The sequence below is a fragment of the Chiloscyllium plagiosum genome, unplaced genomic scaffold (assembly GCF_037043375.1).
Source record: "Chiloscyllium plagiosum isolate Xiang-an unplaced genomic scaffold, Cpla_swu_hap1 HiC_scaffold_2, whole genome shotgun sequence".
Classification (NCBI taxonomy): Eukaryota; Metazoa; Chordata; class Chondrichthyes; order Orectolobiformes; family Hemiscylliidae; genus Chiloscyllium; species Chiloscyllium plagiosum.
In genome coordinates this window covers 8,837,752-8,864,885 of record NW_028270140.1, presented here as the reverse complement: position 1 = coordinate 8,864,885, position 27,134 = coordinate 8,837,752, and the positions used below count along the sequence as shown (strand labels likewise).

Below are 27,134 nucleotides of genomic sequence, written 5' to 3'. Positions count from 1 at the left end.
CTTAGGAATCATCACTAGAACAAAGTTAGTTGAAAGTCTGTCTGGCACACAATTAGCACTGAAGCATACTATCAGGGATGGGAGGGCTGTTATGAAAGGGAAACATTTTAAAACAGCATGTGATGACAGTGCTGATTGCTTAGACATTATGGGCACAATGAGATGCAGCAGGAACAATAAATAGCCAATCTTAGTTCTCAGACCAAGGAAATGGATTTTGACTGGTTAGCACTGCTGCGGAAATGCAGAGACTGGCAGCCTCCTTTACTTGTACCTTTTCTCCCCCCCCCACTCTAAAAGATGCAAATCCAGACTTAAAACTGAGTCCTCCGCATTAATGAGCAGCCTACAGCATGCACAAATGCATCATGTTGCAAGCAGTCAGTCAATCTCAAATTACTTCTGGTGTGCCAAGAGTTTCAATCTGAAGTTTTAATAACTGTGGTCCAATAGCAGAATCACATCAATAGTGGACATGGAGCTCTGAAGCTTCTAAGCACTGACTGAGAATGATTGGTCTGTTGCCTGATGCAAACAGTCAACACAATGGACCATTTAATACACACCACAGCTGGCATCACAGCAGCACAATAAAAATCATACCTGTGTGGTTACTGAAGTATCTTTCATTTGACAGCAACATCCTGTTGGTGGAACAAACTTCATCAGTTTGCTGTAAAATTGTGTACCCTGGAGGCAGACTGATCATTGGTCAAGGTCAAGACTGTGGACATGGGCCCTTGCATGAATTTGTTGTATAGATCAGTGTAGCTATCATGCAGATGAATTTTGATATGGCCCATCTCATGGAGGCGGCCTAGGGCACATTAATGAGGTTGCCTCTAACTATATAGATCTCAAATATTCTAACCACAGGTCACGAGATATATTTTAATCTCCAGCTGCTCAAACTCCACCCTGCACTCAAATTTACCACTGAAATAGAGTAAATAAATAAGCACTCTTTTCTCAATTTTTTTTAATATATTCTTTTCAAGATGATGCCGCCATTTGTTGGGCCAGCACTTATTCCCCCTCCTCAGCTGCCCTCAATGTGGCAATAGTGAGCTGCTGCCTTGTAGAATTCTAGTCCATTTAGTGTATGTGCCCACTTGCCGCTGCCACCACCACCATCCCTCCACCCCAAACACTTAGTCAGCAAGCTCTAAGAAACCTGACAATGGGGCCTCTAAAGATCTCCCAAAAGGTTAGGATTTGGAGGTGCCAGCATTGGACTGGGGTGTAGAATGTTGAAAATTACATGGGTTTGACTATTACCTGGTATTGTGTGATTTTTAACCCGAAAAAGGTTAATTGACTTGTCAATACACAGGCTGGAACATCCTACTAGAATTCCATGAACAAGATTAACATTACTGATAACCTCATGAGGGCCATTTACTTACTGTGAAAGCTTGATGCCACGAAAGGGATATCAATACAATCTGTGGCAACTAACCTAAATTAGATCATTACTCCTTGTATATAGCTCAAACTCATGAAAGGATGCATCTCTACACATTTGGCACTGAAGTGGGGCCCCATTTCTGTCAGGTTAATTAGTGAAAGGGCAGTATGCTAAACATGCTCTACTAGCCTGTGTTTACAAGTCTCAAAATACTACATCTAATATTTAGATACTATCCTGCTATAGCACATCTATTAAACACTGCATACTGCATGAAGAATTACACAAGAAACCAATTTAAGATTCAGTTGGTTGCTCAGTATGATACATTTGTGAATGCTAAAAAATTAGAAGTAACAGGGCTCCTGTTTGGGCAAAGAAGACTTTAATAACTGACTGTCAATGGCCATTGCATTTCCATGGCAACGTTGTGAGCAGAGTCAGCCTGACAGAAAAGAGTGCCATTTAACTGTTCATGCTGAATTACCAAGCCAACCTGCACTCTTCCCATGCTGCATAAATTGCAGTCCTCCACAAAGCACATTTCTTGCATGAGTCCTGATGATTACATGATTGAAATCTACAACTTCCTGCCTCCCTTGCGACACGTTAAGTCAATTGCACAAGTGTGGAATAAGTGGACTAAAGTTAGGTAAAATGGTACATTAAAGGACTTCAATCTCAACCAACTTCCATTTGTACAGAAAAGATGAGATGACAGCAGCTTACTGGCTAAAAAAGGAAAGTGTGCATGTGGACTGGGAAGGTAATTTGAAATCAGCTAACTATTAAGTTTTCATACCAATTTCTTATTTTTGTTTCATAAGTTTGCAGAAGCAAATATGCAAAGGAAAAATGATTAAAACTTAAAATAAGTCCCTTGGAGACAGGAGAAAAGATAACGAAAGAACAAACAGCTTGAACAAATCAGTACCCACCCTCAGTCAAAGAAAAAAAATGTAGGTAGAAATCAATGATCTAAAGGCAACGGAACCAAAAACATCTTACATGCACCTAATACCCTTCTTTCCCAAGTTTGAAACGATGCAGCTGCAGGGAAGGTTTCTGATTCATACAGCACAGAAAAAGCCCTTTAGCAAATTGAGTCTACACCAACATAACTACCATTTAAAAACTGCACAAATCCCAATGCCCTGCACTCGTCCCATATCCTTGAATGTTATGATATTTTAAGTGCCCATTCAAATATTTTAAAGGTTGCAAGGTTTCCAGCACCCATTACGTTCCCAGGCAGTGGATTCCAGATACCCACCATTGCTTTAGCCTTGCATTCCCTGCCCCTTACCCTAAAGGTATGCCCTTGTAATCACTTATCAGGGTTAAATACCATCTGCCACTGGTCTGCCCATCTGACTAACCCATCTATGCCTTTCTATAACCCACAACCACCTTCTCTGCTAGCTATTCTATCAATCTTGGTGTCTCCCTTTTTTGCTCTAATAGTTTTAAGTTGTCTCCTGTGCTTCCTATAACCCTAAATGGCCACAACTGAATTGTTCCCTTTGGGCTCGTTAGAAGCTCTACACTTCTTTATACAGGGCCGAACTGTCCTTGACAATCGGGGTTCTCTGAACACCTTGCTCCTATATTTCCCTCTAAAGGGTACATATTGGTCCTGTACTCTTCCCAGCTGCTTTTCTAATGTCCACCAATGCTCCACTGTAGACTTACCCACAAGGATCTGTTCCCCATCTACTGTGGCCACAGCTTGCTGCTCTATGTTAAGGTTTGCCTTCCCCTAATCCAAAGGGATGGTTTTCCTCGTCCAGAACGAATTTGAACCATATCATGTTGCAGTCATTACCATTAAAAAATATGTTCCCCACTACCACATTGAACATTTATCTGGTTTCTTTCCCCAAAACCAGATTCAGCACTGCACTGACTTTGTTGGGTCTTCTACAAATTGATAGAAAAATAAAAAGCTCTCCCAGAAACATCAAGAAATTGGCCATGTCTGAACTCTGACTATCCTAAATTTTGTTCTGAAAGTTGAAATCCCCTAGCATAATTCCCCAATTATTACTCTTTCAACTCTGTACTATCTACATATTTCTCTATTTCCTGCTGACTCTTTGGGGGCCTACAACATACTCCTAGTAAAATGGCTGTCCCCCTAATGCTCCTAAGTTCTACCCATAAAGCCTCATTTGAGGACTCTTCCAAAATATCACCCATTACAGTAATCGACTCCTTTAACTGTGCTACACCACCCTTTTTACACCCTCTCGCCTTGCCTAAAGACACTACACTCTGGAATTGCCGGTCAGCCCTTCCTTCAACCATGTTTTCGTGATGACAACAATATCACATCGAAGATATTGGTTTATCTTTGAGATTCTCTATTGGCTCCTACAGATAGAAGTCAGAATATGTTCTGTTTCTTGAACTGTGGGGGGGGGAGGGGGGTAGAGAAAACATGAAACTACAAATGGGCTAGGTTGCCTATATTGTAGAGAAACTCTCTTTGGGACATAGTAACATGACAAATTCAAAAGGTCAATATGGTTCATCAAATAGAAAGTGTCAAAATTGTGTAACCAGAGTGAATAAGTTTTAAAAGGCATTAGATAAAAGGTCACAAGAACAGGGCTCATGGGACCGAGGGTAATTAGGTTTGGTTAGTGGACAGAACAGAGGAATAACAATTAGAAACCACAAAAAGATTGGCACTGCAGTCTATCTACAAATGTATTAAATGATTTACAAGATCATTAAATATAACCATGTTTGCAAAAATACAAAATCAAAACTACTGAAGTTATAAAGCATTTAAGTAAATTTTGAGCATGGTTCCAGATAGAGTATAATGGGAAAGGAAAAAAGTTAGAAATCAACTAGCATGCTGCAACCATGTTGCACAAAAGCACGGTGGCTCAGTGGTTAGCACTGCTGCCTCACAGCACCAGGGTCCCAGGTTCAATTCCAGCCTCTGGCGACTGTGTGGAGTTTGCACATTCTCCCAGTGTCTGCGTGGGTTTCCTCCAGGTGCTCCGGTTTCCTCCCACAATCCAAAGATGTGCAGGTTAGGTGAATTGGCTGTGCTAAACTGTCCATGGCGGTAGGTGCATTAGTCAGAGGGAAATGGGTCTGGGAGGGTTACTCTTCGGAGGGTCGGTGTGGACTTGTTGGACCGAAGGGCCTGATTCCACACGATGAAAATTTCCTTTTTAACTATCAAGAACATGATGCCTATTCGCCTCAAACGTGTGTAATCTCATTACAACATACTGACATTTTGGACAGTATGGAAACAATAGGGGGTACCAAGTCAAGAAAGGCAGGTGACCAAGGGGGATTGTTTGGAAGGATCAAGCAGATTCAAGAAGCTGCAAGACCTACATGTTACTTTTTGTTCTAAAGGAACTAGACAACCAGGGGCACAGGGCATGTAAGTGGGACAAGCTGATCAAGACAAGATGCATCTGTATTGTTGGAAAGACAAATACTGGGGGGGAAAAAAAAAGGACAGTGAGAACAAACCTAGTGCATATGAGCCTGAATGACAAACACTATGTACAAAAAAGTAGTAGACTTTAATTGAGAGAATAATTTAATACACAAAACTCCCAGTCATAAAATCTACAACATAATTGGGTAAGAGGGCAAGTTTACTCAATCATGTACCAGTTTTGCAACAGGTATCCATTAGTGATGGATTATTTTTTCCTAGCACGAAACAAGGAGAAGCAGAACAGAGCAAGAAAACCTCCATGGTGCAGCAAAACGTTGGAAAAGGCGTGGCCAAAACGGAGGTGGAATCACGCACGAGCGCATTATTCCAGAAAAGATGAGAACTATACAATTGGACACTCGGCAGCATACTGCAAGAAAGTGAGGACTGCAGGTGCTGGAGATCAGAGTGGAGTATGGGGTGCTAGAAAATCACAGCCAGTCAGGCAGCAGAGGAGCAAGAGAATCGATGTTTCGAGCATAAGCTCATCAGGAGAATTCCTAATGAAGAGCTTATACTCAAAACGTCGATTCTCCTGCTGCTCGGATGCTGTCTACCGGCTGTGCTTTTCCAGCACCTCACCTCAACAGCATATTGCAAGGGTTGGTGGTCTTATTGAAGCTCTTTCCCATCAGGTAGTTTCCAAAACGCCCCATAAAACGATCAAGTCAATGTGGCCTGCAGAAGAGCTGCTATAGAGGTTAGAATGATGGACATCTTGTTGGGGCACGAGGGGTAGGGGAAATACCACAACACATGGATTTCATACTTGCACCATCCAGTGGTCAATGACCTGCAAATCGAGTAAGAGTGCTGTCACTGGCTAGCAGTCTTCACCTACAATGTCTGTCAAATTTCTTCCCCTATTGATAAACACAGATACAATGGAATTCACTACAAGGTACATCCTGATGTTCAAAAAAGTAGATTAGTAGACCTACACTGTTCGTACCATTGACTAGACAATGTTAAAAAAAACAATTGGCAAATTTAAAAAAGCATCCCCTCACCGGAGGCAAGAGACCACAAAAGAAAAGCCAATAAACTGAACAGAATGCTAACACTGCAATTGCAAAGGGTAAAACATTGAACATGTTGACCAAACAGGTAGATGGGAAGCAAAGTTTGTGGACTGAATTAAATGCCCCATTTGAGAGCTAGAAGCAGTACTTATGAAATGATGCAAACAGCAGTTTTCAGGTCATTTTCATGTACTGTTAGGTAGTCAGGAATTTTTAAATTGATGTTTAGTTGCTTCAGCAATTATATTAGGTTGAGATCTATGTAACAACCAGACCCTTTAGTGTAAATAATGTGGTACAGAAATTTTAGAGAGCCAACATACATAGCTGCACTGGAATTTGTTTTTAAGATTGATCATTGGTTGTGATAAAGTCTTACAAGCATTCATTCATTGATCAGATTAGATTCCCGATCATGAGGAAACAGGCCATTTGGCCCAACAAGTCCACACCGACGCTCAGAGTAACCCATTCCCCTACATTTACCCATTACTAATGCACCGAACACTGAGCAATTTAGCATGGCCAATCCACTTATCCTGCACATCTTTGGATCATGGGAGGAAACTGGAGCACCTGGCAGAAACCCATGCAGACACAGGAACTCCACACAGACAGTCCCTCAAGGTGAGAATTGAACCCAGGTCCCTGGTGCCATGATGCAGCAGTGCTGACCACTGAGCCACAGTACTGCCCCACTGGATGTGGGCATCGCTATTAGAGCAGCATTTATTGCCCATCCCTAATTTCCCAGAGGGCAGGTAAGAATTAACCACATTGCTGTGGGTCTGGAGTTAGATGCAGGCTAGACAGGTAAGGACAAGTTCAAGTAGTGAACTAGATGAGATTTTCCTACAATAAAGAATGTTCCACAATCATTAGGTTCTTAATTCCAGATTTTTGAATTCAAATTCTACCATCTCTCATGGCAGGCTTTGAAATCAGCATCCCAAAATACTGGGATCTCTGGGTAAATAGTCCAGCGATAAAACCAGTGAGCCATTGCTTGCTTGTGCCATGTCTTTTTCATGTATTCAAGAGTTGTGCTTCTAATCACCACAGAATTTGCCAAAGGAAACCCTAGAAGAATTGCGCAACCATTCTGAAGGAGAAAGTGAGGTCTGCAGATGCTGGAGATCAGAGCTGAAAATGTGTTGCTGGAAAAGCGCAGATCAGGCAGCATCCAGGGAACAGGAGAATCGACGTTTCGGGCATAAGCCCTTCTTCAGGAATGAGGAAAGTTTGTCCCGCAGGCTAAGATAAAAGGTAGGGAGGAAGGACTTGGGGGAGGGGCGTCGGAAATGTGATAGGTGGAAAGAGGTCAAGGTAAGGGTGATAGGTCAGACTGGGGTGGGGGTTGAGAGGTCAGGAAGATGATTGCAGGTTAAGAAGGCAGTGCTGAATTCGATGGATTTGACTGAGACAAGGTGGGGGGAGGGGAAATGAGGAAACTGGTGAAATCCGAGTTCATCCCTTGTGGTTGTAGGGTTCCTAGGCGGAAGAGAAGGCGCTCTTCCTCCAACCGTCGGGTTGTTGTGGTCTGGCCATGGAGGAGTCCAAAGACCTGCATATCCTTGGTGGAGTGGGAGGGGGAATTGAAATGTTGAGCCACAAGGTGGTTGGGTTGGTTGGTCCGGGTGTCCCAGAGGTGTTCTCTGAAACGCTCCGCAAGTAGCCGGCCTGTCTCCCCAATATAGAGGAGGCCACATCGGGTGCAGAGGATGCAATAGATGGTGTGTGTGTGGAGGTGCAGGTGAATTTGTGGCGGATATGGAAGTTTCCTTTGGGGCCTTGGAGGGAGGTGAGGGGGGAGGTGTGGGCGCAAATCTTGCACCTCCTGCGGTTGCAGGGGAAGGTGCCGGGAGTGGAGGTTGGGTTGGTGGGGGTGTGGATCTGACAAGGGAGTCACGGAGGGAGTGGTCTTTACGGAATGCTGATGGGGGAGGGGAGGGAAATATATCCTTGGTGGTGGGGTCCGTTTGGAGGTGGCGGAAATGACGGCGGATGATGCGCTGTACATGGAGATTGGTGGGGTGGTAGGTGAGGACCAGTGGGGTTCTGTTCTGGTGGCGGTTGGAGGGGCGGGGCTCAAGGGCAGAGGAGTGGGAAGTGGAAGAGATGCGGTGGAGGGCATCGTCGACCACGTCGGGGGGGGGAAATTGCAGTCCTTGAAGGAGGCAGCCATCTGGGTGGTACGTTTTTGGAACTGGTCCTCCTGGGAGCAGATGTGGCGGAGACGAAGGAATTGGGAGAATGGGATGGCGTTTTTACAGGGGGCAGGGTGGGAGGTGGTGTAGTCCAGGTAGCTGTGGGAGTCGGTCGGTTTGTAGTAGATGTCAGTGTTGATTAGGTCGTCTGAGATAGAAATAGAAAGGTCGAGGAAGGGGAGGGAGGAATCTGAGACTGTCCAGGTGAATTTGAGGTCGGGGTGGAAGGTGTTGGTGAAGTGGATGAACTGTTCAACCTCCTCATGGGAGCACGAGGTGGCGCCGATACACCAGTTTCCTCATTTCCCCTCCCCCCACCTTGTCTCAGTCAAATCCATCGAATTCAGCACCGCCTTCCTAACCTGCAATCTTCTTCTTGACCTCTCCGCCCCCACCCCAGTCTGACCTATCACCCTCACCTTGACCTCTTTCCACCTATCACATTTCCGACGCCTCTCCCCCAAGTCCCTCCTCCCTACCTTTTATCTTAGCCTGCTGGACAAACTTTCCTCATTCTTGAAGGGCTTATGCCCGAAACGTCGATTCTCCTGTTCCCTGGATGCTGCCTGACCTGCTGCGCTTTTCCAGCAACACATTTTCAATCATTCTGAAACACTTTAAAAGCCTGGAATAGAGTCAGAAAGGTAAAGCTTTTGCAGTACCAAGTACAACAAGACAGGGTTTGCAGTGTAGATTGAAATTCTGAAATTGACCCATCTGTGGATGTCTTGGTGAACAGGATTATCTTTAGGATTGTTTGCGTACTTGATATTTGACAGAACATGAATCCTCAGCATAATATTTTGTGCATACTGAAGTGATTTTTTAGAAGGAATCCGAAATCAGATTACATTAAAAAACCTGCATGTAAAGGAAGGAAAACTGGCTAAATCATGGTTGCTTTTGATAAGATACAGGTCCTTCATTCACGCAAAAAACAAGCATCCCATATGCAAAGTTTTGCCCATCCTGTCTTATACTGGAACTTGACTGGATTGAACCACGAACATTCATTTCAACAGGAAGAAAAAGTATGTTTGCGATTGATTCAAATATAACATTTGTCCAATGATTTCTAATTAATCTGGTGCCAAACAACAGGACAGGATTGATCTTTTAAAAGGTGTTTTTTTTTTTTTTTTTGAGTGTACCTCCAAAATTGGGATACTGAGAAAAGAATATAACTCCAATAAGATTAACTTTGCATTGTGTGGACAACATGCTATGCAAGCCTCTGATTAAAATTATTGCACAGTTCTGACTTCTTTTGAATGATATGTTGTGCATTGTTTCCACTTTGGCCTTTTCCAAAAAAGGATCGGCTGAACCATTGGGATTTTTAGCTTAAGCGATCAAGTAAATGCAATTTCTGACCTGTAATTTGTGCCAAACTGCTTGTCTGATGATATCTGGCTTGGGAGGAGCTGAAATTTCCTCAATCTAAAAACAGTACAAAGTTTAAAGCTAATCATTTCTAGCCCCTAGCTGAACGTCATTCAAAACCAACTCCATTCCTCTTGCCTTACATTCTCACCTCTCAACAGCTCTGGATGAACTTGACTTTTAACCTCAGCATTCAGAGCTGAACTTCTAGCCCAATATCTTCATCAGAAAAACTTTCTACTTCAAGCTCCATATCAAAGCATGCCTCAAAAAAATAAAGTTAAACCTTTCTCATCTTGATTCTAAGAGTCTTTAATCACCCTTCAGCGAAAAGGTTACCTGCTACCAAACTACACTATCTGCATCACACAGTAAACACAAGTCCTACACAAAATGCCCACACTTCTGACCTGCAATTGCATGCAAGCCATTATCAAATTTGCATTTTAATTCTCAACAGCTCTTCCCACTTTCCATATCGACCAGTCCAAACTTGACCAGCTCCTCCTTTCGCCCACTAGTAGCTATGCCTTCGACTGCAGAGGTCACACTCCTGAATTTCCTACCAAATTTCCCACTTAAAATCCATCTCTGGCCAACTTTCAGATCATAACTTTGCTTTAGTTCTTTTGCAACATGCCTTGGGATCTTTAATAGTTGGCTTGTTATCTCCTGTTAAAAAAACCCAGTTGATAAAAATGTATTTTTCCTTTGTCTGCTTATTCAACTACCTTGGCTTAGTCCCATGAAATTACTTCAATACATGGGAGCAAATAAAACGATTTATAGAAATGTATTTCAGCATTTTAACCATGTTTCATACTAAGTTGTTTCCACAGTTTATGTATGCAGGAATATTTTGAGACAGCATCAAGCATCTAGAGTAATAAATTCTCAACCATTGCTATCATTTTGCATCTAATTTTTTTCTAAAAATATGAAAGTGAGTTCCCAAGAGACCATTGTTACATAGTGCTCACTGTCAAACCATATAGCACCAAGCTCTTGGCCAATGTCAACTGAATCACTGCAGCACAAAAGCAAAGCTGTACAAGATCAAAAATCAAATTGGGTCAACATATAAACACTAAATGTAATTTAACAATTGAGGTTAAAATATGAAGTGTTGTACATCCCAAGAATCTGGATGTTCTTGGTTTACTAATGTAACCTGGACAAACAGTTAAGTAAACCTTGTAGACGACCCTGATACATACTGAAGCACCAAAAAAAAAAAGTCCCTTTTAAAACAACAAAAAGGATGCAGTATCTTCAGTGCAAAATACATGGGGAAAGCTGTTTTGTGTAGTGTGATGAAGTCACCACAGTCCAACTGGAACAGCCGGCTTCTCTCGAAAGTCTTTTTTTTTGGGGGGGGGGGGTAAGAGCAGGAAAGAGAGGAAGGCGCCCTGAGCTAATGGCGTCTTAACTGGAGGTACACCATACTTAGGTGAGGAGAGGAGTTGAGGGGGAGTGGTAACTTCAGAACCTCAACCAATGCAGGAACTGAACACACTGTTGGCATCCCTTTACATTGCAAGCCAGACAGACATTCAACTAGGATATCCTGGAAGTCAAACAGCTATGATATCCAAATAACTTAATTAGACAAAGCTATAAAAGTAAATCCCTTTCAGATAACTTGCAGTTCTTAAGACTGAACTACATTTTAAATGGTCAAAAACAGGATCCAATCTGTGTCTCATTGTAGCAGATCTGCACTCGTCAGATGCAGAACAGTAGTCAGCCCTTCAGCTGAAACATTTGAGGCTGCTCCACTTGGTTCCTAGCTTCTGAACTGAATATGCTTTACAGTCATTAGCAATGGGCTTCAGCCACAACTTTATAACAGATATACCAAAGAGGCACTATGACAACCTCAAATCTACCCTAATGTAGTAAAAATGAAAACAAAAGTTAAATTCAGAGTCTAGTACAAAACATGGAAGCCAAATCTGTACCTTTATTGTTTTGGTTTGAAGTCGGAGACCATTTAATGTGTTGATGGCTTTTTCAGCATCCTTGGGATCCACATAGTTTACAAATCCATAACCAAGGCTCTGACCTGAAGAGAAGTAAACAAATATTTTAGTTTCATAGCCTCACTTGTACACATTATTAACATGATAGAAAGTGGACTGTCAAATCACTGCACATTTTTCTATCATCTCAAACTAATGCCATTTTATAGAAGTATAGCAGACAGTCACCACTATACAAATTCAGTACAGTAATTAAATACTTTGAACACAGTTTGACAACTTGATTCCTCAAATTATGGAAATAAATATGGTTAAGTAGATTTCAAGATGAACTGCAATAAAAATTGAACAGGTTAAACTGTAAAATTGATATTTATAGAAGCACAACTGCTGCTCCTTCCCTAGGCTGGCGTGTGCGCCATTTCTCACCTACAGCAAGATGACAATTTTAAAAAGATCTGGGCAGATCGGAGTCATGGCATGTTGACTATGCTTGCTGGGCTAACAATTATTGACCTTGAAAAAAAGGTGGCGAGGTGCCACTTTGAACCACTGCAGTTAATTTGGTGATACTTGGACTGATTGGGATATTCAGAATGCATTCCTCCAGACAACTGTTCAATTGTTCATTGCCTTTCCTGACTGGATGCATCAAGACAGCAAGAGCTTGGACCCAGTCTGTTGGTTCTGGAATTGCTGCATCACCCACTGCCAATGTGATTTGGCATTAAAGTAGTTCTTTATTCCAGCTTCAACACGACTACTTATTTTTAAGCTATGCCTGTTTCTGGCATATACCCTTCTGCACTCTTCATTGAACCAGATTAATCCCTTGGCTTGATGGCTTAGAGTGGGCAATATAATCAAACTCAATATCACTACCTGCAGAGAAACTAGAGAAAAAGGACATGACCACTGGCCTTGCATAACCACAATTAATATATTGAACTTGTCCATCTAACACACATTCCATTTTCCCTCCAATCCCAAGGAGGGATAGTGTATAGTTTTTTTTGCAAAATAGCTCCTGGGCAAATTCTAAACAAAGCTTGCAGTCTTTCATTTTAGCCCTTTACCACCACAATTTTGACTTATTATTCTACTCATTTTGTTCAGTGATGAAACTTGAACTGGGTCTCCCAGTTCAGGAGTGAACATTCATCTTACATCATACCAAAATATTACATCTAAGCTTTGAAAGCATTGAAGAATTATGCAGTTTTAACATTACAGATTACTGAACACAAGTTCAAGTTACACAGCAAAGACTTCAATAAGTTCTTAAATCAATGCAAACTAATATCACTCCTGCAATTAAACCCTAACCTTAGTGGTAACAAAACAAATTAAATTTATTCCTGAATTGCACGAAGTGCCACAGTCATACATGCTTAGAAAATAGAACTCTAGCTCGATGCAGATAGCCATGTGGCAGAAGTAAAGTGATCCAGGATTTTAAACTCTAAATCTTGGTTTCCAAATCAGTATTGAAATGGGATGGTCTGAGCTTCATTTGGCATGCAGAATGCAAAAATAGTAAAATTTTTACTGCACAAAGTTCCTGTATTTTAAATTCCTGAGATGCAGGTGGCATTAGTTCAGCCAGCTCAACTCCAAGGTGGTGCTGAGGCAGCAGTTCAAACCACTGAGCCACCATGCCACCCAGAAATAGAATAGGAGTAGGCCATTCAGCCCTGTGAGCCTGCTCCACCATTTCAACAGGATCTAACTCAACCAGAACTGCACACAATACACAAAATGTGACCTAATTATGTAAAAACTTATGGTAAAACTTATGGTTGCAGCATGACTTGCCAACTTTTATACCGAATGCCCGGACTGATGGAAACAAGATTTTTTTAATACCTTATCCACTTGTGGTGCCACTGAGTAATCGACTTGCACCTTAAGATCCCTCCGTACAATGCTCTAAAAATACGGCCATATTTGGTTTTGCATTTGACTTTTTAAATTGTATCACCTCTCACTTGCTCAGATCAAACACATTCTGCCATCTGACTAACTTTTCAACTGATCCATATCCTATATATTGACAAGCTTCCTCACTATCCACAACTCTGATTTTCACATGTCTACAAAGTTATTAAATTAGACCACCTACATCCGATCCAGAATTCTTTTGTCATCAAGATCTTCGTTCCTCCATTTTGCCCTTGCAGTCCTGTTAGAAACAAAATCCAAGGAGATTTCATACCACCCTCTCCCTGCCCCACAAACAGCACAATCAATAAAATCTGCACTCTCAAACTCATCAATTCAGTCTCTTCATACATTGACTACTGTGATGCCAGAACTAATCTGGTAAATCTTTGTTGCACCGCCTCCATTGCTCTATCCTTCCTCTGATGAGGCCAAAACTGCACACACTATGCCAGGTGTGATCTTACCAATGCCCTGTACAAATACAGCAAGCCCATCCCACTCCTGCATTTAACATTGGTGCCTGTTAGGAAGGAAGCTCCAGTATTTTGATACAAAAGGGAAAGAAAGGCAATATTTCCTAGCGCAGGGAAGTTATTTGAATCAATTAGATCTGGTGAATTCTGGTGTCCCAACTGTAGGAAGGGGTTGTGGAACTTGAAAGGGTTCAGAAATGACTTATGTTGCTAGGTTTGGAGAGTTTGAGCTACGCAGGAGTAAATAGGCTGGAAATATTTTTTCCTGGAGAGTTAGAGGCTGAGGGGTGACCTTAGATGTTTATAAAATCATGAGGGGCATGCATACAGCAGATAGCCTATCTTTTCCCTGGGGTAGTTGAGTCCAAAACTAGAGGGGAGAGGTTTAAAAGGTGAGAGAGAAAAGAAATGAGAGTGCAATGGAGATCAGCAACACATGGGCAGGGAAAGCAAGAGCACAGCACAGCAATACTGAGGTGGAAACAAACATATCAGAGGGCTGTAGGACATCAGTTATATACCACAGGGGGCACCTGACAACTGAAAATAGCAGCTAAATACAAAGGACACCACCACACAAAAAAAGTGAGTGATTCCAAGCTACTGAAAAATTCCATTGTGTACACATGAAACTGGACAGTTACTGTGTCAAACTTGCCAACAAGTTTGAGAATGGTTCAGGATGTTCTTGACAAGGAGTCCCATAAAAAAAAACTACAGCTCTGAACCTCAACAGCAAATGCTAGAAACACTATGGTACTTGAATGCTGCCTAAAATGCAAAACAAGGGACAGTGACAGATGGAAGAACAGAAAGAACAGGCACATTGAGTTATGAAAAATAACACTTATGACACAAAGGGAAGACTTAATACTGAAATTTCTAGGTAATTTTATGGTACAGCAAAATTTAACAAGCACTAGTAACAGAAATTGATCATAAAATCAGATTTAATATTCTATTAATCCAAGCAAACTGTTTCTAGTTCCAAGCAAAATGGTCAGAATACCGGCAATTAGGAAGGTACATCAAATCAGAACACTGATCGTAAACAACTTTAGCATGCTGAGATTTACTTTAAATTCTGCTCAAGTTAGGTCAGGTGATCTGTTCTGCAGTTTGACTAAGCCTGGGATGCTGTGATTATTAGACAAAGACTTGGATTGTTTTAGTTAGGTGGTGGCATTTACACAGAACTGAAGCATCAAACTCATTTTACAGGTTAACAAGCTGAACCTGCAGAAAAGTGGACCGATTGCACTCCAGGGGAGGGGTGAGAAATGGAAGACTCAGCATCAAGGATGGCCAATTAGAATTCCAATTTAAGTATAAGATGCACGTGTTACACATCACCATGAAGGAAAGGAATGTCATTTTGAGATGAAGAAAAAGCAGTTAGCAGAAGAAAGGCCATTAAGTTTTGGAAGCTACCAAAGCCAGATGTTAAAAGATGACAGTTGCAAAGGAGGTGTGTCATGTAAGTTTCTACAGATTACAGGGGATTTATTCTGGGCGATGGCCATATTAAGTACAATCAGAACAGACATCACTGCTAGTGGAGGACTCAACATAAATGAATTATGAGGGTCAGAGTTACCACTCAATGGAACAGGATTATGGAAGCTGCTGGGTTGGGGAGGGCGTGCTTTTAGGACTAATGCAGTGGGTAGCATGGTGCATGACAACTAAAGGAATTACTTTCTGTAGGTAGCTTGCACTTTTAAGTACACAGTGCTTTTTATCATTTGCTACAGTAGCAAAAGTGGTTTTAGCCCTTAACTGGAAAGTCAAATTCTCAAGTTTGCCTCTGTATACTATAGGATTTGTTTGGATCGATTTACCTCTGAATCCCATGAAAAAACTCCATTTCAAATACATAAGCAAATAGCACAAAGCATACTGAAAATAAAATGGGCACTTTCAGCAAAGCACAAGCAAATAGTGTAACCGGAAAATGTTTATTTCAGCCAATAGAGAGGGACCTGAGCTTATCTGGAAGAAACACGGCTGAAACGTAACTAAAAGGTAAAATCAAAATGGTAGCAAAGTGCCATTAGGGTGGAGATTTGGAAAAATCTGAAATTAAGTTGTGTTGCGACAAGTCAAGAACCTTAAAGATGGTTAACTTACTGCATCAAGAAATATTTCAAGTCTTGTATTTTAAATAACTTTCGAGCATGCAGGTGTTTCTGATATAATGCAATAGCTCCCTTCTCATGTGATCTCACTAAAATCACAACAGCTGTGCCAATTAAACTCATGGGGCCAGAATAACTTTATAGCCAATACAGGCAAGTTTGGGTTCTATAAATAACAGACTTAAATTCTATCACATTAAAGCCAATTCACATTGAAGAAAGTAGTTTTTTGGTAGGCACCTTAATTGCACAAGGTGGTAAGTCTACAAAAAAAAAATCCCCACAAGCCTCAAAACATGGCCCCAGAGAGACAAACTATCCCAACCATCAGATAAGCTGAAGCTAAGCTTCTTGATGTCAACAGCTGATATGTCCAACTGGTTTGGGATCTAGTAAAGTCAGACCTCAAAAATATGAGTAAAAATATGGCTACACACTGTAGAAGTGTCTTTTTTTTGAAGGAGCACATCTGCTCACATTGAACATTTTTATGTTCAAAATAGAGGTACAATTTTACTCATGCATTCAATATAAAGTTTGAAAAAAAAATAACTCTACCAGTATTATAGCAAAACTGCCAGCCTTGAAGTAGTAACCTTTCTGGCTGAAAGTTTTAAATTTCTCTAAAGGTTTTACATTTGCATATTGAAATCCACCCAAACCGAAATTAGATTCAACACTGGAAAAAAATTTTAAAGCATCAACACTACTTGAAACTTAAAATTTTCAATTATTTTCCCCTCAAGGCACAGGTTGTGGAGTCAGTCAATACATTAAATTAAGTATTCACACATTTTGAGGACACCCAAAAGTATGCCAAGATAAAGTTAAAAATCACAATACCAGGTTTAGTCCAACAAGTTTATTTGGATGCCCTAGCTTTCAGAGTGTTGCTCCTTCATCGGGTGGTTGTGGCTCTGAAAACAGGATTTCCAAATACACCTGCTGGACTAAAGCTGATGTGAGATTTTTTTTAATTTTTTCCACTCCAGTCCAACACCTTCACCTCCAAATTATGTCAAGATAATACAAATGCAAACCATCCATAAGCAAAAGGCAGTCAGTTAACTGAACAAGAGTCCGCTTTCCCCCCATAATTGGAGAAAAAAAATTCTCCAAGTCACAAACACAATACTCAAGTAAATTGTGTTGGATATAGCAACAGTTAAATAAAAACTGCTCAAACCAATCTTAATGAAACTACAGAAAAGAGGATTGGAAACAAAAATAAATCTCAACAGCTACTACTCAGCGAGCAAAACAAGGGAATGTCAATGCTCTTTATGTACAGGGTAAGCCTTCATCCACTGCCTGGAGTTATTAGATGTGCGATATGATATTTTTGGGACAAGTGTTCTATCCAAAGAAAAATGCAAGGACTGTAAGCAGTTCTCCTCAAATTGCAAAACCATTCAAATTAGATTCCCTACAGCATGGAAACAGGCCCTTCGGCCCATCAAGTCCACACCGATCCTCTGAAGAGTAACCCACCCAGACCCATTTCCCTGACTAATGCACCTAACACTATGGGCAATTTAGCTTGGCCAATTCACCTAATCTGCACAGGGAGAACACACGAATTCCACAGAGACAACTGCCTGAGGCTGGAATCAAACCTTGGTCCCTGGTGCTGTGAGGCAACAGTGCTAACCACAGACTGCCCCTTCAGATGAAGGCCGAATTATAATACTGACATGAATCACTCATTAACAAGGTTTTTGTAATTACAGAAGAACCTTGATTATCCAAATTATCGGATGGTGATTGAGGTCCCAGAAAACAGTTACAAAGAGGTAAGTGCATTTTATTTACCTGAACTGAAGAACATGTGAAAACACTGGCAAAAACAAAGAAACACAAGCAGCTCAAGCATCAGAGACTGGATGTGTCGTGTGTCATGGTTGTAACAGACCTTTGCAGAAGGGCATGTTTTACATTACTGTACAGGTACTCCTGTCATTTTACTGGCCATTAATTTAAAATAGCCAAGGTGGTAAACACATGCGAGAGGCAGTGCTTCTGTCTTTCCATGGGGAGACAGAAGTCCCAGAAACTGAAATGCTGTGGCGATTGTAGAAGCTGTTCAGCACTTGGTTTAACGCTGCCTTCACCACTCCTTGCCAAATGATAACTACTGCTGAATTTTTAAAACGTTTTCTCGTGTTATCATTGTTTTATTTGTTCATGCAAAATCTGTGTCCTGTTGCGCTCAGTACATTATAGATTTAAATAAATTCTCCAGTAGAGCACAGCATTTGATAAACAAGGGAAGAAGCCATGCTTAAGGGAAAATTAGTTATCCAAAATTACCCAAACGAAATAGTGCCCGCCCATCTTGGTCGGATAAGAGAGGTTCCGCTGTACATGAACTCAATTGGCACCTACTTTTGTTGAAGTAAGAAATGCTAAGCTAAGATGAAGCTGGTTTGACACTCAGTCTTTGCTTTGTGAACCCTTCCCAGTTTGGCTGAAGAGCCATGCGATAGTTACCAATTCACAGACTAATGGTAGGATTTGAGCATGTTAAGAGGAGCGAATATTATATTGGAAAAGTGCCCTCTTTTAGATGTGATGCTAAGGCACATTCCAGCATACTATTTAAATGAAATGTTCTGCAAGCACACAGAATTCAAAACAGACAGCAGTCTCATTAACTGTTTGTGGACCTTGCTATGCAGTTGGGTTGCTTGTAACGGCACTTCTAAAGTCAGCTGAAGTAGTATACAAAATCTACATGAATAGCACCAAAAGAATGGATAACAGCAAGCATTGTTCCTTTAAGGGGAGTAGAGACAACCATGGTAAGTGAGCCTTACTTTGGTTGTGGGTAAAGTGTTGGAAAAGATAACAAATAGGATTTACAATTATATCAAAAGGAATACATTAATTAGGGATAGCCAACACAGTTTTGTGAAGGGTAGGTCATGCCTCACAAACCCCGAGATCTTTAAAATAGCGACCAAACAGGTGAATGAGGGACAAGCAGTTCATGGGTACATGTGGATTTCAATAAGGTGTTTGATAAGGTTCCCCACGGTAGGCTATTGCACAAAATATGGAGGTATGGGATTGAGGGCACTATTTAGCAGTTTGCAACAGAAATTGGCTACCTGAAAGACAACAGAAGGTGGTGATTGATGGGAAATATTCATCCTGAAGTTCAGTTACTAGTGGTATACCGCAAAGATCTTTTTGGGCCCTTCTGCAGTTTGTCATTTTTATAAATAACCTGGATGAGGACGTAGAAGGAGGGATTAGTAAATTTGCAAACGAACTAAGGTCAGTACAGTTGTGGATAGTGCCAAAGGATGTTGTAGGTTACAAGGGACATAGATAAGCTGCAACCCTGAGCTGAGGGGTGACAAATGAAGTTTAATGTGGAAAAAAGTGTGAGGTGATTCACTTTAGAAAGAGTAATAAATGCACAGTTAAGATTCTTGGTAGTGTAGATGAACAGAGATCTGTGTTCATGTACATAGATCCCTCAAAATTGCCACCCAGATTGATAGGGTTGTTAAGGCAGCAAACGGTGTATTAGCTTTTATCAGAGGGATTGAGTTTCGGAGCCATGAGGTCATTTTGCAGCTTCACAAAACTTTAGCATGCCACACTTTGACTATTGCATGCAGTTCTGGTCACTACGTTATAGGAAAAATGTGGAAACTGTGGAAAGGGTTCAGAGGAGATTTACTCGGATGTTGCCTGATATGGAGGGAAGGTCTTACAAGGAAAGGTTCAAGGACTTGAGGCTGTTTAAGAGAAGGTTGAGGGGTGACTTAATTGAGACATTCAAGATAACCAGAGGGTTAGATAGGGTGAACAGCGAGCGCCTTTTTCCTCAGATGGTGATGGCTAGCATGAGGGGCAATAGATGTAGGACAGATGTCAAACGTAGTTTCTATACTCAGTAGCAGAGGCATGGAACACTGCCTGCAACAGCTGTGGACTCGCAAACTTTATGGGCATTTAAATGTTCATTGGATAGGCATATGGATGAGAATGGAAAAAGTGTAGGTTAGATGGGCTTCAGATCGGTTTCATAGGGTGCACAATATTGAGTGCTGAAGGACCTGTACTGCACTGTAATGCTCTATGTTCTACAGAACTATGTCCCAGAAACACACTATTTGGAAGTGTTTGCCATTTGCCAACTATGCTCTCTACATACTCTAGAAGTAGACAAACTATTTCAGGACACCAATAAGTCCAAGCCTAAAACAGACAACACTTCCCATTTTGAAGCAATTCCAAGTACATAAAAGCTTCTTATGGATTTTGATCCATGATTAAATCTAGACAAATCCTTACCTGCAGCACTCGTGCCTAAACTGGGCCAATCTTGAAATCTAAATTTAGTTTTAATTCATGCACCACCCCAGATTTTACTGAGTATCCCAATTTAGGATGCCAGTGGTACCACTTACCAGCACCTGAACATTTCAAGATACACCATCTTAAACACTTAAAAATTGAACAGCATGGAAATAGACCCTTCAGTCCAACCAGTTCATTCAGACCATAATTCTAATCCATACTAGTTCCAGCTATCTACGCTTGGTCCATACCCCAGCAAACATTAATTTACTTAAATGTCTTTTAAAATGTTTTAATTGCATCCACATTCATCAGTTTCTGTGGAAGGTCATTCCACACACTAGCCACTTTAAACAAATTGGTAACCCCCCCCCCACAAAATCCCCTTCTATAAATCTCTCTCCAGTCACTTAAAAATATGCTCCTGGTCTTTAAATCTCCTTGCTTCTTAGGATCATAGATGTGACAGTAATATTAAATATATTACACACTCTCCCCTACCAAAATTTACAACATTTTGGTATGTTAATGCACAATGAAAAAAATAAAGTTCAAATTACCTAAAAGAATGCAAGGTTATAATTTGTGATTCACTGCAAGATAGATATCAATGTATTCCTAATCTTTAGTGTCAGTGCATTTTACCAGGCTACTGAGTCATCATACCCTCTAGCAGTTTAGAGGGTGATTGACAAACCTAAATATTTGACTTCTCGCCACAAAGATTTTCTTATCGAGGCAAACAGGTTAGGAGTAGGATTGTAACATTTGTCTATGCTGCAACCATTCCTCAAGATGAGCCCTTCATAAGAATGAATCAAGTAAACTTTCTCTGCATTGCTTCAAATGTAATTAAGCCTCTTACCTAATGAACTCAAACAGGACTACTAATCCGGTTTCAATGCCCTTCCTAACCATAGAAAAGCTGCATTTCACTCCCTTGTAAGGAACATCTAATTTACCTTCCTTTATCAGCTCCTATATCTACATATGAACTCAATACTCATACCACAACACGCACATACAACCCTGTGGTGTACTACAGAAGGAAACCTGTAAATGTTCTTTGTTTTAATTATGCTTCTTTGCTGCTCTACCAGTAGACACTTCCATATTTTCTCATGCCCCATGACTAAAGGCATAGGAGACAGACCATTCAGCCCATAAAGTCTCTTTCGACATTCAACGAGATCTTGAAATTATCTGAATAACCCTCAACTCCATTATAGAACATAACCCACGATGTTCTGCCGAGATTTAATCCTAATGTAAAATATATTAAGAATCTACTCACCCCTCAACTCACTGCTTTCCATGTGCATGTCCAGCAGTCGCTTAAATGTCCCCAATGACTCCGCTTCCACCACCACAGCTGGCAACGCATTCCATACATTATCCTTATCCCAACAGCCCTTTATTCCCTGACTGATAAATCTCTCAGCCTTTAATATCCTCAATGTCTCCACCATAAAACAATTACAGATTCACAAGCCTCTAAGAAACCCCTTTATTCTGAGAATGCTCCTTCTGGTCTTATACCCTCTCAAAAATGAGAAACCACCTTTCCATGTTACCAAGTCCCTTAAAAATCTTCTATTTCAATAACGTCACCTCTTTCTTGCTGTGTTCTAGCATGTACAGTTTTTGTATGTTCTATTCTCTTTGAAATAAAGGCCAACATTCCATTTACTTTGTGGATTCTAGTTTTCATATTTAAGAGGACTCCCAAATTTTCTGTAGTTCTTTTCCACTGAAGTAACACTCAGCTCGGAAAATAGGGAAAGTAGGCCATGCAACAACCCCTTGTACCTGCTCCTCTATTTAATATCATGGGTGATCTGTGGCCTAGCTCCATGTGCCTGCCTCAAGCACATATCCCTGATACCTCCAGTGAACCCTCAGGTAGCCAGTGTGGTACCTTATCAAGCATTTTGAAAAAAAAACAATAGATTATATTCAAAGCTTCCCCTTCATCAATCCTGCTCGTTATCTACTCCAAGAAATCATGTAAATTTGTCAGACATTATTTCCTCTTCATGAAGTCACACAGACTGTGCTTGCTAGTACTATTTTTGAATGTCACAACATCATATATAATGGACTAACTTTCACAACAATGAACATTAAGTTAAAGGTACACAATTACCTGTTCTTTTTCTTGCTTTGTTATTTAAGGGTGTTGCATTGGCAGTTTCCGTAATCCTTTGGGCTTTTCTAGAATCTAAAAATTTGTATCTGCAGAATTTTTGCCCACAATCCTGACACAAAGCTAGTCCTTGTTTTAAAAAAAAAACACTTCCTTTTCTCAAGGATATTGCATCCTTGGTTTCCACATATTCAGTCCCTTCCTCCAAGCCAAGGTTTGTAAGTATTGGAGGTCTCAGCACTATGTATATTTATATACAGCCTTACTAGTTACAAAGTGGACATTTAACATTGATAGTCATGCTAATTTTTGTAACGCAAACCTAACCAGTTAAATCCCAAAACTCTGTACACCTCCATACAAGGTACAGCTTGGGGAAGAATCAATTCTAGCCTGCTTCAGTTATTATAAAAGGAATGAGAAATGGCAGAGCTTGTGCCACAACAGAAGCACATCCGATTCCAGATCAAATGGTTGCATGTTCAAATCACATCTGTCATGGGCTTTACTGCATCCAAAGTTGACTGATTTCCTAGCAGTTCATTATAGGGGGCCGGTTAAAATTTAATCTTTATCAAGAAAATTGCTATTTCTGCTCCTTCGGATCGACACAAATATCCAACGTCACATACTGGGCAGCAAAATGGCTCAGTGTTTGATATAGCTACCTTACAGCATCAGGGACCCAGGTTCGATTCCACCCCGAGTCACTATGTGGAGTTTGCATTCTCCACATGTCCATGTGGGTTTCCGCCAGGTGCTCCGGTTTCCTCCCATAGCTCAAAGACGTGCAAGCTAGGTGGATTAGCCGTGGGAAATACAGGCATGAGGTGGGACACTCCAGTAGGACAAATGGCCTGCTTCCACACTAGGGATTCTGAAATGTTTCATGCAGATTACTTCAAAGAAAAGTCCATCTTTTCATAATTAAGCTTTAAAAAGGTCTTTAGCTAAACTACTGACAACCGTGCAACACAGGCTTTCAACCAACATAGACTTTCCTGCTCCACGGGTGCTGCCTGACCTGCTGTGCTTTCCCAGCACCACTCCAATCTTGACTGAAATACGAATAGTCTATTCTTCTCACTTGTACAATTATTCAAAGCAAATTTGCAATGTGTTGCATGGTTGTCAAATTCTAGAGGTCTTTACACAGAACTTTCACATTACAGGCCTCCATGAGAGAAACATTTCAAATTCAAATAACTCAAATATCAATGAACAGTTACATTGGCAACTGGACACTGGGCCCAATCAACTTGTTGCTTTGTGTCATGATAGAAGGTAGAGGCAGAATCAACAGTTTCTAGTTTCACTTTACCACCAATCTTTTCAAATATCTAGGTATGGGCCTACTTTAAAACACAGCATGCAGAAACAAAGTCCCACTTTAACCAAGAAATAAAAGTTGCACGAAAAACCTGATGCATATATGCTGCAAAGCAATGTTCATAAAGAAAACATTTTAACTCCTTTTAAGTGAAGGAAAATCTTGGTAATTAAGCTTTAAGAAGTCTTTCAGCAAATGAAAAAAAAAGAGTCCAGGGCACTCTTGCCAATTAGATACAACATTGATTTAATTGCAGGAGACAATGGTGGTAGAAGGCTGCTTCTCGGACTGGAAGAGTATGACCAGCAGCATTCCCAAGGGATTGGTTCTCTGTCCTCTCAGACAGAGATGTACAGCATGGAAACAGACCCTTCGGTCCAACCCGTCCATGCCGACCAAATATCCCAACCCAATCTAGTCCCATCTGCCAGCACCCGGCCCATATCCCACCAAACCTTTCCTATTCATATACCCATCCAAATGCCTCAAATGTTGCAATTGTACCAGCCTCCACCACATCCTTTGTAAGCTCATTCCATACACATACCACTAAAAAAGTTGCCCCTTAGGTCTCTTTTATATCTTTCCCCTTTCACCCTAAACCTATGCCCTCTTGTTCTGGACTCCCTGACCCCAGGGAAAAGGCTTTGTCTATTTATCCTATCCATGCCCCTCAATTTTGTAAAAACGGATTTGGATGAGAAGAGAAGGCATGGTTAGTAAGTTTACAGACAATACCAAAATTAGTGGCATAGTAAACAGCGAAAGTTTTTTTTATTAGAAAGGGATCTTGAACAAGTGGGTCAACAGGCAGAAAAATGGCAGATGTAGTTCAATCTGGATAAATGCAAGGTTTGCATTTTGGTACAACAAATAGATAGGATTTACAATTAATGGTAGGTCCTTGGCTAGTCTTGTAAAAACAGGGAAACCTAGGGGTTCAGGTCCATAATTCTTTGAGGTTTGTGCCACAGACAGGGTGGTTAAAAAGGCATTTAGCATGCTTGCCTTCATTGTGCAGATCTTGAGTAAAAATAGGAAGTCATGTTGAGGTTGTACAGGACATGGAGTCCACTTCTGTTAGGGGATTAAGCTGGAGAGGGTCCATAAGAAAACAAGATTGTCCAAAAAAGGATTTTCTACCAAAAAGGATTTTCCAAGTATGGAAGGTTAGAACCTTTTTCACTGGAGCATAGGCGGTTGGTATGTGATCCTACACATTTAAAATCAGAGGGGTACAGACATGGTTAAGTGGTAGACTTCTTTTCCTGAGGATGGGGGAGCTTTCTTTAAGAAAAAAAGGAGAGAGATTTAGCAAAAGACATGAGGGGCTGTGTTTTCTCCCCCCCAAAGAGTTCTCGTTTGGAATGAACTTCCTAAGGAAGTGATGGATGCAGGCATAGTGACATTTAAAAAGACTTGGATGGATACATGAATAGGAAAGGTTTGGAGGGATAGGGGCCAGAACCAGGCAGGTGGGACAAGATTAGTTTGGGATTATGGTCAGCATAGACTGGTTGGACCAAAAGTTTGTTTCCATGCTGTGTAACTCCAACACTGCTAGTACCACCTGAGCAGCAGTCAGGCTGAGAAATAGTAACAAAGGTCTTGGGCTCAGTTGATCACAAATGGTGCAAAGACAGGAAAAATCAATAAATATCAGCTATGCAGTGTCAGAAGAGATGGTGTCAAAAAGGGAAAAGAATGAAATGAGAAAAGCAATGTACAAGTTGAATCATGCATAGTAGCAATTAATATTTAATGTTATAAAATGAAAAGTGACAATTTCCAAGCCTCCTCTCTTCCCTCCCTCCCCTCTCCCCCTCCCCCCATGAAAAAAAGTGCACAACCAGAACAAGCAGGACAAAATAATGAAAACAGGAAACTGCACCATGGGGCATCCTGGTTTTAGGCTCTACAGAAACAAAGGTCTGCATTGCAGACCTGGCAGGTGTGGAAAGGTTTATGTCAAGGCAGCACAAGCTTAAATAGCTAAAATTTAAATAGGAATGATATCGACAATTCACTTAAAATGGTCTGCAAAGTATTAAGATTGAGCTATGCAAGTATACTAACGGTACAAACCATTAATCCTGCCCCCATTACTTGTTAAATCTATAAAAAAAGTCAAACATTAAAACTGTGCCTCATTAAAAAAAGTGCACAAATGACAATACTTGGAAATGTAGCTTAAAAAAAATCAAGAATGCTAAGACTTCAGAAACAGAAATTAAATCACAATCCAGCAAGTGTAAATTTAACAGCATCAAGTCATACAGCATGGAAACAGACCGTTCTGTCCAACCAGCCCATGCAAACCATAATTACAAACTAGACTAGCCCCACCTGCCTGCACTTGGCCCATATCCCTTCAAAACATTTCCCATTCATGTACTTATCCAAATGTCTTCTACACGATTTATTGTAGGCACATCCACTACTTTCTCAAACTTCATTCCATATATGTAAAAAAAAATTGCCTCGTCTAAACTTTTCTCTTCTCATCTTAAAAATATGCCCCAAGTCTTAAAATTTCTCATCCTGGGGAGAAAAAAAAATCACTTTCTATCCTCATTTTATAAACTTCTATAGGGTCACCTTTCATCCTCCTCTCCAGAGAAAAAAAAAGTCCCAGCCGATCCAGCCTCATAACTCAAACCCTCCATTCCAAGCAATATCCTGCTAAATCTCTTCTGAACACTCTCCAGCTTAATAATAGGGCAACCAGAACTGGAACACAGTACTCCAGGAGAGGCTTCATCAACATCCTGTACAACCTTAACATGACATCCCAGCTCCTCTACTCAAAGAAGGTTGAGCAATGAAGGCAAGCATGCTAAATGCCTTAATTATATACCTGAACCCCTAGGTCCCTGTTCTACAACACCCTAGGCCCTACTTTTAATTCTACAAGTCTTGCCCTACATCACCAAAATGTAATATCTCTCATTCTTCCAAATTAAACTCCATTTACGACTCTTCAGCACATTGATCCAATTGATTAAGCTATTTGTACTCAATCCCCTTTACTGCCCACTACACCAATTTTGGTATCACCCACAAATTTACTAACCATGCACTATATTCTCATCTAATTCACTTGTAAATTAGAAACAGGAGTGGACCAGCACTGATCCCTGTGGAAAACCACTGGTCACAGGTTTCCAGTCAGAAAAACAACCCTCCACAGTCTCCTGTTAAACCAATTTTGCATCCAATTGGCAAGCTCACCCCCAATTCATTGTGATCTAACTTTACTAATTAGTCTACCATGTGGAACCTTGCCAAAGGCTTTACTGAAGTCCAAGTAAA

The 27,134-nt window shown here is 40.9% G+C and overlaps 1 protein-coding gene across 5 annotated transcripts in view; it reads right to left on the bottom strand.

Annotated features, from left to right (window-relative positions):
* LOC122564158 (ELAV-like protein 2) overlaps positions 1 to 27,134 on the bottom strand; it is an 84,047-nt gene that overhangs the window by 28,126 nt on the left and 28,787 nt on the right. For 3 of the 5 annotated variants that reach the window (XM_087994527.1, XM_043718813.2, XM_087994540.1), the window contains 2 exons: positions 13,600 to 13,659; positions 11,457 to 11,560 (listed from right to left, as the gene is read on the bottom strand). In XM_087994527.1, the coding sequence (XP_087850653.1) occupies positions 11,457 to 11,560; positions 13,600 to 13,659 (164 nt within the window). The remainder of the gene's footprint in view (positions 1 to 11,456; positions 11,561 to 13,599; positions 13,660 to 27,134) is intronic. The other 2 variants (XM_087994531.1, XM_043718841.2) reach the window with 1 other exon arrangement.